General features: G+C 38.0%; 1 protein-coding gene across 8 annotated transcripts in view; it reads right to left on the reverse strand.

Annotated features, from left to right (window-relative positions):
- Window positions 1-1,957: 1,957 nt before the first annotated feature.
- The window catches only part of LOC110066609 (uncharacterized), a 36,740-nt gene continuing 26,464 nt past the window's right edge, over window positions 1,958-12,233 (reverse strand). For all 8 annotated transcript variants that reach the window (XM_089272985.1, XM_089272989.1, XM_089272984.1 and 5 more), the window contains 18 exons: window positions 12,177-12,232; window positions 11,938-12,059; window positions 10,347-10,418; window positions 10,054-10,103; window positions 9,855-9,962; window positions 8,626-8,793; window positions 7,976-8,071; window positions 7,587-7,685; window positions 7,381-7,491; window positions 6,756-6,851; window positions 6,193-6,274; window positions 5,979-6,094; window positions 5,630-5,723; window positions 5,343-5,431; window positions 4,733-4,828; window positions 4,533-4,584; window positions 4,171-4,268; window positions 1,958-3,360 (listed from right to left, as the gene is read on the reverse strand). In XM_089272985.1, coding sequence (XP_089129111.1) covers window positions 3,148-3,360; window positions 4,171-4,268; window positions 4,533-4,584; window positions 4,733-4,828; window positions 5,343-5,431; window positions 5,630-5,723; window positions 5,979-6,094; window positions 6,193-6,274; window positions 6,756-6,851; window positions 7,381-7,491; window positions 7,587-7,685; window positions 7,976-8,071; window positions 8,626-8,793; window positions 9,855-9,962; window positions 10,054-10,103; window positions 10,347-10,418; window positions 11,938-12,059; window positions 12,177-12,232 — 1,818 coding nt within the window. In that variant the 3' untranslated portion in view covers window positions 1,958-3,147. The remainder of the gene's footprint in view (window positions 3,361-4,170; window positions 4,269-4,532; window positions 4,585-4,732; window positions 4,829-5,342; window positions 5,432-5,629; window positions 5,724-5,978; window positions 6,095-6,192; window positions 6,275-6,755; window positions 6,852-7,380; window positions 7,492-7,586; window positions 7,686-7,975; window positions 8,072-8,625; window positions 8,794-9,854; window positions 9,963-10,053; window positions 10,104-10,346; window positions 10,419-11,937; window positions 12,060-12,176; window position 12,233) is intronic.

The raw sequence follows: 12,233 nt of genomic DNA on the forward strand, positions 1-12,233 counted from the left end.
TCCTTAGCGACGTAAATTATTCTGAAACCACGAACGACCAAGTCAAAGTATACATTTCTATTTAACAAAAAGTACACAGTTACTAGCGTTTTATAACGAATTCTTTTCCGTTATTTGCTACGCTGTTCTAGATGGTGAGTAGCCTAGCAGAGTGCGCTTGTTAACAAACTAGCAACCGCGTCTTTGCGTTTTTTATATAGATGCAGTATTGAACGACTAATAGATTTATAGATTATTCGCTCTCGATTTCTATGCGTGACAGTTGACCGGAGGGCGCTCGGGCTTATAGGGCGGTTTTCAAAAACGAGTGTCGAAAGTAATCGGGCAATTACATTGGTTTTGGTTTTACCACGGTTTGAGATGGCCTGTGTATATCCGCCCCCTTTCTTCGATTTTTTTGAGGGGAAGGGGCGGATGTACACGCACACAGGCTAGGTTTAAGATTGGCTGAGTGGTTTCACGACCGCTCCAGCTTGAGATAACTATCGGCTGATGGTCAGTACCCCGCGGAAATCTGACGTTCTTAAAACAAATATTTGCCAGGTAAGCGAAGCTTCGAGAGCAAATATGCTAGTTTGAAGAACATCAAATTTCCAACAAGCAATTATCAGACCGATAGTTCCGAGACATAAACACTATTGTATTTATTGTTCACCACTAAATTTTTTTCCCCGAGCCATTTTAAAAATCATATTATTTTCAACTTTTCAGATGAAAGGCGTGAAAGCCAAATGCAAAATATGAAAAAGAAAAAAGACCAAAACCCACTAAATGTAGATCAATCAATCTTTCAGTTTTTTTTTTTTCTATAAGCCTGCCTGTTTGCAAAACAATTTTCACGAACGAGTACTATCCATCCGGGCATTTTCATCGACGTGCACTATGGGATAATAGAGTCTTCGCCGATGAACACTATCGCGTCACGTGAATAGTTGAAACCAATGGTGAACTATAATGGCTGATAATATACGAGTAACTCAGTCAATCATAATTGTCGCGTAAGTATACCAGTAGAATTCACTTAACAATTAGATTATGAGCTCGAGATTTCTATCGCGCATAGAAATCGAGAGCGAATAATCTAATTGTTTTAGCATAAATCTACCAGTCATTGAAATCTTTATCTTAATTTTCTTCACAGACAAATAGAAAACGCAAAGAAGCGGCCGCCATTTTGTTAACAAGCGCTCGCTGCTACGCTACTCACTATCTACAACAGAAAAGAGAGTGAGTCGCGTAACCAATCAGAGAGCGGCTTTTGTGATAGACCGCCAGTAGATTTATACTAACTGTTAACGATTAGATTATGAGCTCGAGATTACTATGAGGTGATAGTTGATGAGGCCGAAGGCCGAATCAACTATCGACTCATAGAAATCGAGAGCGAATAATCTAATTATCTTAGTAGATTTCGAACTGAAATTTCCTTCAAATATTCTGTTCTTAGTATTAAACTTCCTGCTTCAGAGAATTCGCGCGGACTGAATTAATTGTCAATTTGACATTTGCAGTTGTGTACGCGCGCTTATCAGTTTCTTTCAAAAATTTCGAGCTTTTTTAATTCAAGAAACCGTCAATGTCCTCATTTTAGTCTTCTCAGGAATTTTGTTTATTCATTTGTTTCTAAATGTTCTTTCAAAGCTTCGGAGAAACGTGGTAACGTTGCAATTTTGTCCACCACACCAAGCCACTGCGCACTAATGGAAAAGATAGTGAGTAGCGTAGCCAATCAGAGAACGCCATTCGTGATAGAACTCTAGTGGATTTATACAGTATAAATCTACTGGAGTTCTATCACGAATACCGTTCTTCTATTGGCTAAGCTACGCACTATATATTTTGTTGTTACTTTGCCCTAGTTGACTATCACGCGATATAAATCTCATCTCATAACAATAGAGATGAGATTTTTTCTCGCAAATGTGACCTGAAAATCAACCAAGTGTCAGAAGACAGATTGGATTTGTGTTATTTTATTCTCTTTTTTCATATCTTTTATCCTTCATAACACACGTCAAACATAATCTTTTTTTTGTTTGTGCTACAACATGAAAACTATGAAATAACAAACTTCCCTCTAAAATATGACAGGTGTCATTAAACTGTACAATGTATTTTGTCGCGAAAGATGAAAATAAATAACTATACCTTTGATGAGTTTGGTACTTCTATTTAAGAATATCGTTCATGAAATTCTCATAACCCACTGGTTTACGGTCATTAACGCAGCGAGAACTCGAAAGTCTGTATAAGTCAAGAAGCTACAACTTGATCTCTTCTGAATTGAAAGTCTCTTGTTTGCATCAGGTTTGTAAACGCGCGCGTTTTCTAGTTCTAAAATATATATGATTATTTCTCGCTCTGTCACACAGTTTATAAATATTGAAAGCGCCTAACAATTGAAAAGGGTATTAACAAGTTGTTTTCTCGTATCTAGACAAGGGTGTTAATGTTTTCACCCAGTCTTTACTATGTTGCAAAAGAGACAATTCAGTCTACTTAACTTTTCATTCCTTGATTTGTACTAATAACAGAAACGCTGGAACTGTAACTTGAGAATTTTTTTTCCCGTAGCACTTTTGCATTTATCGACCTCCCTATTTACAATTTCACTTCCTCCCAATATTAAAATTTTGCACCCGAAATTATCTTCTCTTTCATCCCTTGAAAACCTTTGCAGTGATCTAACACATTGCGCATAATAAAGTTAAATTTCTCATCCTGGATACTTTTAAGTTTTGCACATAAAAGGGTAAATCGGAATCGTCTTTATGTAAAAGTATCACCACAATCTTGCTCTTCTTGTAAGTTATAAAGTGGTTCCAAGGAGGACAAATGTATAACATAACGTAACGTAACGTAACACCTCGCTTATGATGGACACCTCAACAGGACTTGGTATAACGAAGAACAACGCATCAACAGATTTCTTTATGGCTCGGTTGATGGCCTGCTGGAATAGCTCTTTTGACTTGACATCTGTAGATTCATTCAACTTTTACTTCATGAAGAGCCACTGACCTGCCTGTTCAAGGTAGTGACGTTTCTTTTAAGGTAGACAGACGAGGCTCAATTCAATGGCGCAATTAAAAGTTGCTAGCATCCAGAATTTTCACTGAAAATCCGTTGTAAATGGCTTGCATTTCGTCAACACTTTGATTCAATTGGTTTGTAGTAAGAGAGCATTTGCGTTTGACTCATGACTGTCTCATCTGGTGATTTGGGACCCGAGTCTTGTTCGCTTTCTCCTTCGTTGACATTTTGAAGAGCGCTCATCTTTTCTGTCTCAGCTGCTAGTTCTAGCGCGACTGCCTCTGACCATCTGCTCTGGGCCGCTTTTAGCGTGCTTGTCCAGGTCTCCTGTAAGTTAACACATATCATCGTGTAAGAAAGGTTTCTATCCCCAAATACAAAGATTTTCGACCACGTTCTGTAAAGGATAGGTTAGCACTACTAGATCATTTGTAATAATTACTTTATTACTTCGAAAAATTACGAAGATTGACCACTTATATCTGTTCAATACCTCTCATTTGGGTTATAAGCTACCGTTTTTTTCTTAAATATTGTTCTGAGGTATAGAGTATCCTTTAAAGTTTTATGGGTCACACAAAGAACAGTTATAGATAGAATACGGAGTAAAGTCAACTACTGTTTAACCATTCCTATACTGGCAAGGAATTATCAGAATTATAGCAGTACTCTTCTAATAAACACATTCCAAACTGATGAATGAGCCACAACGAGCCAGAAGACGAATGCACTTTAGCAACCTCGGTAACGATTTACCAAGTTTTAGTCGGCACTTTTGAGAAGAATTTAACGTTCCTTGTTGAAGTCGTTAATCAGAATTATCCTACAGAGCGTATTCACTCACTTGTACTGCAGCCATGCAAATTTATTGGAACAAAAATAAGTGTTAACATAAGAAAAGAGTTGAACTCCCACAGGATTGGTTTGGTACACCGACATGGCCGCCGTTTCATTGCTTTGGAACACCAATATGGCTGCCATGACGGCAGGTGCATACACTCCATAGCTAGAGTCTATTGGGTTTCCTTGGTCACAATGCATATCGAGACGCCTTGATTAAGCCCTCAGCTTTTATAAGGGAGGATGTTTAGTAACCACAAGAATCTTTGACCATAAAACTTGACCATAAAACGTTACCTTGAGGTTCTGTGATGGTGCTTGTAGAGTGTAAAGACCAACAGTTTGTTTGAATCTACTGTAATGGATGATTATGAACGAATTCTTTAAGGTGCTTCCTAAATAAAACACATCAAAAATTCCATTAGGATTGTTTAAAAGGCATTGTATTGTTAGTTAGATTAAAACTGATTCAGGGTAACGCATGAACTGGCGTTGCTGTTTATAGGTCCGCATAAATTCACGCGCACAGGAATACCATATAATGATATTCAACATATTCAAAACTCAACTGTTTTTAACAATTTGAAATTTAACGAATTCTTTTTCTTCACAATACTTCATTCCTTTATTATTTCTTGTTAAACGCTTCAGTAACATACCTGCATGTGTGGCTTCGGCATCAATAATGATGAATCTGTCCAGTGGAATTGGCTGCAAATACAACAAGAGGTTCTTCTTCATATTGGCGAATCACTGGAGCATTTAGCAGAGGAAGCTCTACGGACTTGAATCTTACTCTAACAGTTAGAGTGTTTCTCTCTTTCACGACTAAATTATGAGCACAGTTAAATATAAATACCTGTTTATAAACTGTGTACTGGGCTCCAGACATGCTACGTCTGACCACGGGAGGGGTGGGCGGGGGACTGTCTGTCATTCCAGTAAGATTCAGTTTCTGTACCAATGAAGGATGCTTTGATTATAAATTTATAGCGACAACATAATCAACAACACCAGTTAAAGAGTAATGGCAATTCCGTTATTAAACGCAGATTATGCTTTCAAATTACACGAGTTATAGAAATGTCATGAAATAAAATGTTATAGAAATAAATTCAATTTAATGTAGAGATCAGAAACAAAAATTTGAACCCTGATAATGGAAAAAAAAATGTTGTCCTTCTCACTTCTATCAATATGAAACTTTCACTGCTGTTTATTGAAATGTCGATCTAAAAGCTATAACGTTCAATCATTTTCATGCTAAAATACTTCTTTAATGATTAGCCTCCATAATCCCTTACTATTTCTAATAAGGACCAATCAGCCATCAGCCTACTGAAACAGTTAAATAGTCTGAAATAGAGTGCTCTTTTTTTGTTTTTGTGTGATATATTGAAAGTTGTAGGGACCCGCGTGTAACTTGGATTAATTTATATCAGTTTATTACATTTCGTCCGAATTCCTACCTTGTTCATCTTTGGCGGCAGTTTTCGGAATTTTGTAAGAAGAAGCATATCATCAAATAGAAAGGCATACACATCGACTTTAGCATTTTCTGAAAATTAAAGCAATTATTGCAGATCAGTTGTGTGTCACTGCATAGAAATTTATTGAACTGAAAATCATTGAGGTAAAAAGAACCTTCTAGCACTCGGTTGACTGTTTAGGTCAGTAGATTCTTTGTTAAAATGTCTTCCTTACATGCTGCGAGGAGTTCCCAAAATGCACTGCACGCAAACGAATAATGGCTTACCCAGCAAAGTTAGTGGTCCCTCATACAGCAGTTGTCTCTTAGGACTTGCTAATAGACTCTCGCATGGCTGTTTGGTTAATATACCTCTCAGGAACTACAGAAACAAAAAAGACAAGGACTTCAGTAAAGCTGAAATTTAAATTGATCGAATTGGAGGACAAACGAGTGAAGGGTTCCAATCTTTCAGACTGACTGACTGACTAATTCAATGATTGATTGATTGATTGATTGGTTGATTGATTGATTGAGTGAATGAGTGATTGATTGACTGACTGACTGACTGACTGACTGACTGACTGACTGACTGACTGATTGATTGCAATTAGTATTCATCGATCTACTTCCTCACCTCGGGTACATAGGTCTTTGGATCCAGCTCAGTAATAGAGGGCCAAACTAAACTACTTTGAAGCTCCTGTAACCTTTCGTAGTTTGCCCGAGACTTGACTTTACCTTCCAGTTCCTCTGTGGAAAATCAAAGTATTTATGTATTATTTCTCGTATTCTTTAAAAGCTTTACTCTTAGGACGCAAAAGCAGTCATCAAAAGACATCTTCACTTACGTATTGAAAGTTCTACAGCCTTAATAATGGAGGACAGAGAACTGTGCTGTTCATCGCCTTCAGCAGTTCGTTTCCTGATGTTCTGAAATTGAAGTAGAATCTCTTTAGATGAAACATTTCATTTCTCTCTGTTCTACCGACATTTCATGATAGTGTGTGCTTCAAGGCAGTATTCTGATATGTTTTGTTCCTTGTGGATTCATTTATTACTTCATGGTTAAAGTAACATAGGTAAAGTCTGCATATGAGCCAAGTGGCCCACCAGGCCGGAGCTTATCCCGGTTTCTGTAGCATGAAGCGACTAGGAATATTTCTACTCCCCCTTGGATGGGAAACTGGGACAGGGTTACCCCCAGCATTAAATTCGTCGGTACTCATTTGTACACCTGGGTGGAGAGAGGCACTGTTAGAGCAAAGTGTCTTCACCAAGAACACGACACAATGTCCCCGGCCAGAGCTCGACCCCGGATCGCTCGATCCGGAGTCGAACGCACTAACCACGAGGCCACCGCGCCTCCACTAACATAGAAATCTCTAAATTGTTTTTTTTTTCCGAGTTTTACCTTAAGTAGCAGTGGATACTTGGTAAGATGTTGTAGTGGCGCCACTAAGAGGTCGGTGATTTGAAGTCTGTTACATCTAGCATTAGACTCACACCACTAGAAAAATATAGGAGAGCAACAGCAAATATGAGAACAGAAGCATAAACAGTGGAGGAAGGGAGGGCGACTGCCTTCCTGGTAAACCTTCCAGTTAACCTATGATTCATACTTCCTCGAATTTTCTTCCGTTCAGTTGGTTCGCTTACTAAAAGTAATTCGAGGAGGTAAAGCACTTAGTGGAACTTCCGAAAGACCCAACACAGAAAAAGGGAGAAACGGCTTACAAGTGGTGATAACTTAGTTTAGTTTTTATTAACATTACAACCGCCAGGTTGGAAGCCGTCCACGACCGGTGCTAGAGGAGGTTTTAGCTTAAGCAAGAGTTAAAAAAAACAAACAAAATAATCATCGTCATCATCACTAATTCTCCGGCTTTGTTTCATCGGGGACACAGGGCGTCCATAATTTTTTGAGCCATTCTTTTGCCCTCGTACCAAGTCTTGTTAATCTCCCTTAGTTCTTTTGAGATGTTTCTCTGCCATGTAATCCTGGGCCAACAAAAATGCTGAGTAAAATATAATATTACCTTCATAAACTCCTGGAAGTCTTCATCCTTCTTCAGTGAGTCCAAATAACTAAGAGCTTTAGAGTAATTCAGACAATATTTCTGATACTGTGGGTGAACTTTGCGACTGAACTGAAAATAAGAAGCCACACCAGATTAGCGGTTAGTCAAAGTGAAAAGAGTACTACAGTTCATAGTAGAGAAAGAGTAATAAAACAAATACTTACCTCAGTAAAAGCGGAGACGACAGATGCGGTACTTCCAAACTGTGTGGGTTGCTCGCTTTGGAACACTTGCAGAAGATTCTTTGCAAATCTCGTGCTTACCTGCAAAGTAGCAGAATTTAGAGATAAGTATACAATGCTAAATACAGTACATAACATTTGAATGATACAGTCTAATCAAATATTCTATTTGCCTGCCTTTCTTATATTTACGCGAAAAATCCCACATAACATCTTCGCAGTAACATTTAAGTGAAATTGTTACGAGACGACCGAGGGGTACTGTATATGACAATCATGAATGTGTCTTACGTTTTGTTCAGTAGTACACTGTTTGACAAAATGGGTGCATTGTTCTCAGAACTTGTAGTTAACAGTTTGTCTTCCATTACCTCACAGAGTTCTTCAAGATTACAGAAGATTTTGTTGCCATCCACATGTTGCAAATGTCCCATTTGTTGAATCTCTTTCAAAGGTTCGAGGAACACCTGACCAAAAAGGCAAATTAAAGAAAAACAGTTGACAGGCCGGGTAATTAGAAAAATCAAGGATAGGGTACTGGAAGTAAGAGCTTCTATTACTGTAGTTAACTTCAAACTGTAAACTAACGGAGGCTGGGGAAACATCCAAGAAAAAACGCCCTAGCAAACTTGAAGTACTTTACTGAAGGATCAACAAAGCTAAGGGATTCGAGGATACTAATTATTAACTTAAAACTTCTAAATGGTTTTACAAAAGTGATTAACTGAACTACGTCACAGTTGTTGTACATTTCCTCTTCATCCTCTATGGGAAAACTGGAAATGTTTCTCGACATAAGGAAGTAAAATTTATTTATGAAGAGAGCTCCTTCACTGTACAATGCAAACTATTATCAATAGAATCTCTGTTAAAATAAAATATAAAACATAAAGCGATACTTGTACTATCCTAGCGTCAAACAATGCAACTTAATCTGACAGGAGAATTCAAGTTGTAAGAAGTGCATTCTAAACATCGTCGGCATTTGATCGGAAATCTTTAGTAACCACCCAAACCTTACCTCTTTAAGAACCAATAGATGACTCATCAGATAAACAACCTCGCTATGAAACAGTTCCCATACTGCTTCGCGTCTTTTGGTCTCGTGATCAGACAGTGTAGCTTCAGATCGAGGTCTTCTCGGACTTCTCTCCAGGCTCTGCCCCATAAGCAGAGTCCAGTGACTATTCTGTAAAGGATAAAAAATCGCCGAATATGATTTCGTTAGACAAAAGCCAGGACTCTTTCTTTTTTTCCACTTTTTTCTCTTCATTGAATAATTACGGACTTGATGACAAGTAGAGGTGAACATTTATGAAATGGCATAAGAAATCAGAAAAAGAATTGGGAATTCAAAAACGCTGAGAGGAATCTCTTACGAGAGTACTTAACTTAGCAACAGTCTAACGTGTCAATGGATTGATTACCACCTAACAATTCTAGTTAAACTAAATCTTCAATTTCCTATTTTTTTTTTTAATTTCTCAAATCCCCACTTCTTTGTTCTTCTTTCTGCACATTCCAAACATCGACGAAACAAATGAGTTCTTAAACGATTGTGGAATCTCGCTCTGCGAACAAAAATGACATTTTAGATTGCATGAAGCCACAAATAAATTTTGCCAGAATAGAGCGGAAAGGTTGGGGGGAGGGAAGCGTTAGTTTTCAGCCATAATCCCCTTGAGTCCAAAGCCTTTTGTAATTCTACTTTTTGTTGTCGAATGTGGAACTATCGTTATGAAGCAAAGCCAGTGGTTAGTCTACTAAAAACTAAATGATCCGGTTAAATATGAAAAAAATCCGGAAAAAACGCCCACAGGATAAATAAGCCGTTTCGCCGAGTATCCGCTCAACTATTATACGTCCAGCAAATTTTACCTCGAGATATGGATTAAAAAATTGACTAACCTGAAATAACTTATGAATAGAAAGCAATTTCTTACTGGATTTCCATGTCTTACTGAACAAATTTTGAATATTCTCAACGGCATTTCAAACAAACTTTATCAGTTTCGTGCCCTTTACGTCTTCAGTATTGTCCATTTTGCAATTCATTTCATAGCTCTTCATCGTTATTCAACCTTACTTCCTAACTACTCGCTTCATGAGTACCACTCTAAAACAATATGATTAATATTGCTTGTTTTCCATGATCTGCGTAGGTCTCTGAGCTTACAAAAATAGACGAGTGTCCCTTAAATGATATTAGGATCACAGTAATGAGTTGATTCGATGTACATAATTATTCACCTTAAATTCGGACAGATCGTGTTTCACAATTGCTTTTGGGGTCTCCCTCATGCGGGCCAAGCTTTCTCTGAAATCTTCACCTTGTCTGGCTTTGTCTTTCAGTAACAGCTATCATGATAAACAGAAAACAAAACTCGTTGAGCGAAATAACAATATAACTAATGTCACGAAAACCGAGAAGGATTAAATTTGCCCTCACCATCTTCTTATTTCGTCTGAGAATTGACCATCTTGATCGCTTTTCAGGATCTAAGACCAGATAAGACAGAGGTTAGAATAAAGCTTGTCATTTGTTAGAAATATGCCGAATTTGCTCGCCCACGTCGAAAGACTTCGGAAGGCCGAGAGATCTCGAGCGTCTGAAATCGTGCCTCGCTCGGAGTGAGACGACAATGTTCAGTTGCCGACCAGAAAATATTTGCAAGCAGCAACGGCTTAAAACACATATTACAAACTATGATTGCATTCTACTTAGCAGTTTGTTTTGTTTACCTATACTGTTGAGTGAAGTCGATGAGCCAGAGAGCTCCTTCTTCTCTCGGATGACGCTTAAGTGCTTTCCTTCTGTAAAAAAAAAAATAACAAAGGATATAACAAAACTATCAAACTCTCTCTTTGAAACCAAAACGGCGCCTCGAATTCTGCTTGTCGTACCGCACATTAGCAGCATGTTCTTGGCAGCAAGTAAATTCGCTACAAAGGTGCGACAAACGACTCCACGGCTCTTTTGTAACTGTTTCATGTCAAAATAAGTGGAAACTTTCCGGCAACTGAAATTTTCCAAACCCTACAAACTTTTCTCACGCGTGTTCAATTTTCAAAGCTCCTCCAATCTGTTAATCTTCATTTGTGCAGAATAACTCCAAATTAGTTAGAGAACAGCGGCGTTTGATAATGTGTTCCGGCCCCGAACCCGGATCGTGAATGCATGGCAAGAAAACAAAATAAAACAAAATACTGAACAAAGAAAGTTCTGGAGGTTATCACACCTGACCAGAACTTGACCATTTTTATCGGCTTTAAGGGCACATGGTCATGCAACCGTAAATTACTTTTCATGCACAAAAAATCAACAACAAGAAGACTCCAAATTATCATTTGCAAGGTGACTCAGCTAAATAGCCTATGTGAGAGAGAATGGTTCAAAATGAACAAGTTTTGACACCGTTAAAAACCATCGGTTTTTTCTCGTTGCGGTTTTCTCCAGCAGTTTACTGAATGCGGCACAAAGAAACATTCCAAAAATTCTTGAAAAGTTTCAAGGTTCGCCGCAATTGCCGCTAAAAAAACGTTGCCAAATAATGCTGCTCTATTCTTTTCGAGTTTAACTTCTTCACTTTCAGAACTTTAATCAAACTTCAGACTAAAACAGAAATTTCAACGCAATGTGAACAAAAATGTAAAAAAAAGTGTTCAAAGTAAGTCCAAAATTTATGCACTTTATTTATGCACAATTTATTTGTACAAATTAGTTAAGAATGGTCACTTTTCCGCGCTAAATACGGATCACGTGCCTGTTTCCGGTCGTTCCCATCCGTTGCTTGGCGGTATTGATCTCCTCACCCAAAAAAAAAAAAATTATTTTGTATTTGATAGTTCAAGCATTTGTTTTGTAACCGGTTTCTAGATTAACCGAAAATTCAGATTTTAATATAAAAAACCGTGGAGGTTAGATTATAATAAGCTTATAAGAATAATGCGCAGCTGTAATTCTGTTGTATAGATATTGCAATCCATTCAAACACAAATAGTGATTTGATTTCACTTAAATTGGTGGCATTCATCCACTCAAGGAATGGGCAAACGCCTTTTTTTGTTTAACTTATTGTTGTTTTCTCATGTCCTGGTTTAAGACGTAGTTTTGTTTATTTTATAATCTTTTAGGTCAAATGAATTTGAATAGCTAGTTTTGTTCGGCAAGAACGATCACAGCTGCAAAGACGCCTCGGCCCGAAGCAAAATCGTGAGAGATCTGAAGGCGAGCGTGAAAAAACAATGAGATCAAAAACAAAAACCATACAAATTCCCTTATGTTTCTGTTGCATCAAAAACTGCTATTCACAAAAACACGACATTTTCTTACCCATTTGCTCTCCTTGAACATTAAGCACGTGAAGGTCCATCTGGTAATGGTCCCCAGGCATGGACACGACAGCGGACCCTCGTCGTTGGCGCGTTGACCGAGCATGCGTGAACACGGAGTCACTAAAAATAAATCAAAGTGTGCGTTTTAGTACATTTGTTTAAACTCTTTTATACTCCCTAAGTGTTTGATAGACTGTCACATCAGCAGGGTAAAGAGAAAACTCGGTCATTACGTACTCTTCTTCATCGGCCATCGTTTCTTCTTTTGGGTTTTCATCGATTGTTCGTGGACTC

Source organism: Orbicella faveolata, unplaced genomic scaffold (genome assembly GCF_042242905.1).
Source record: "Orbicella faveolata isolate gen_17 unplaced genomic scaffold, um_ofav_v1 contig_35, whole genome shotgun sequence".
Taxonomy (NCBI): domain Eukaryota; kingdom Metazoa; phylum Cnidaria; class Anthozoa; order Scleractinia; family Merulinidae; genus Orbicella; species Orbicella faveolata.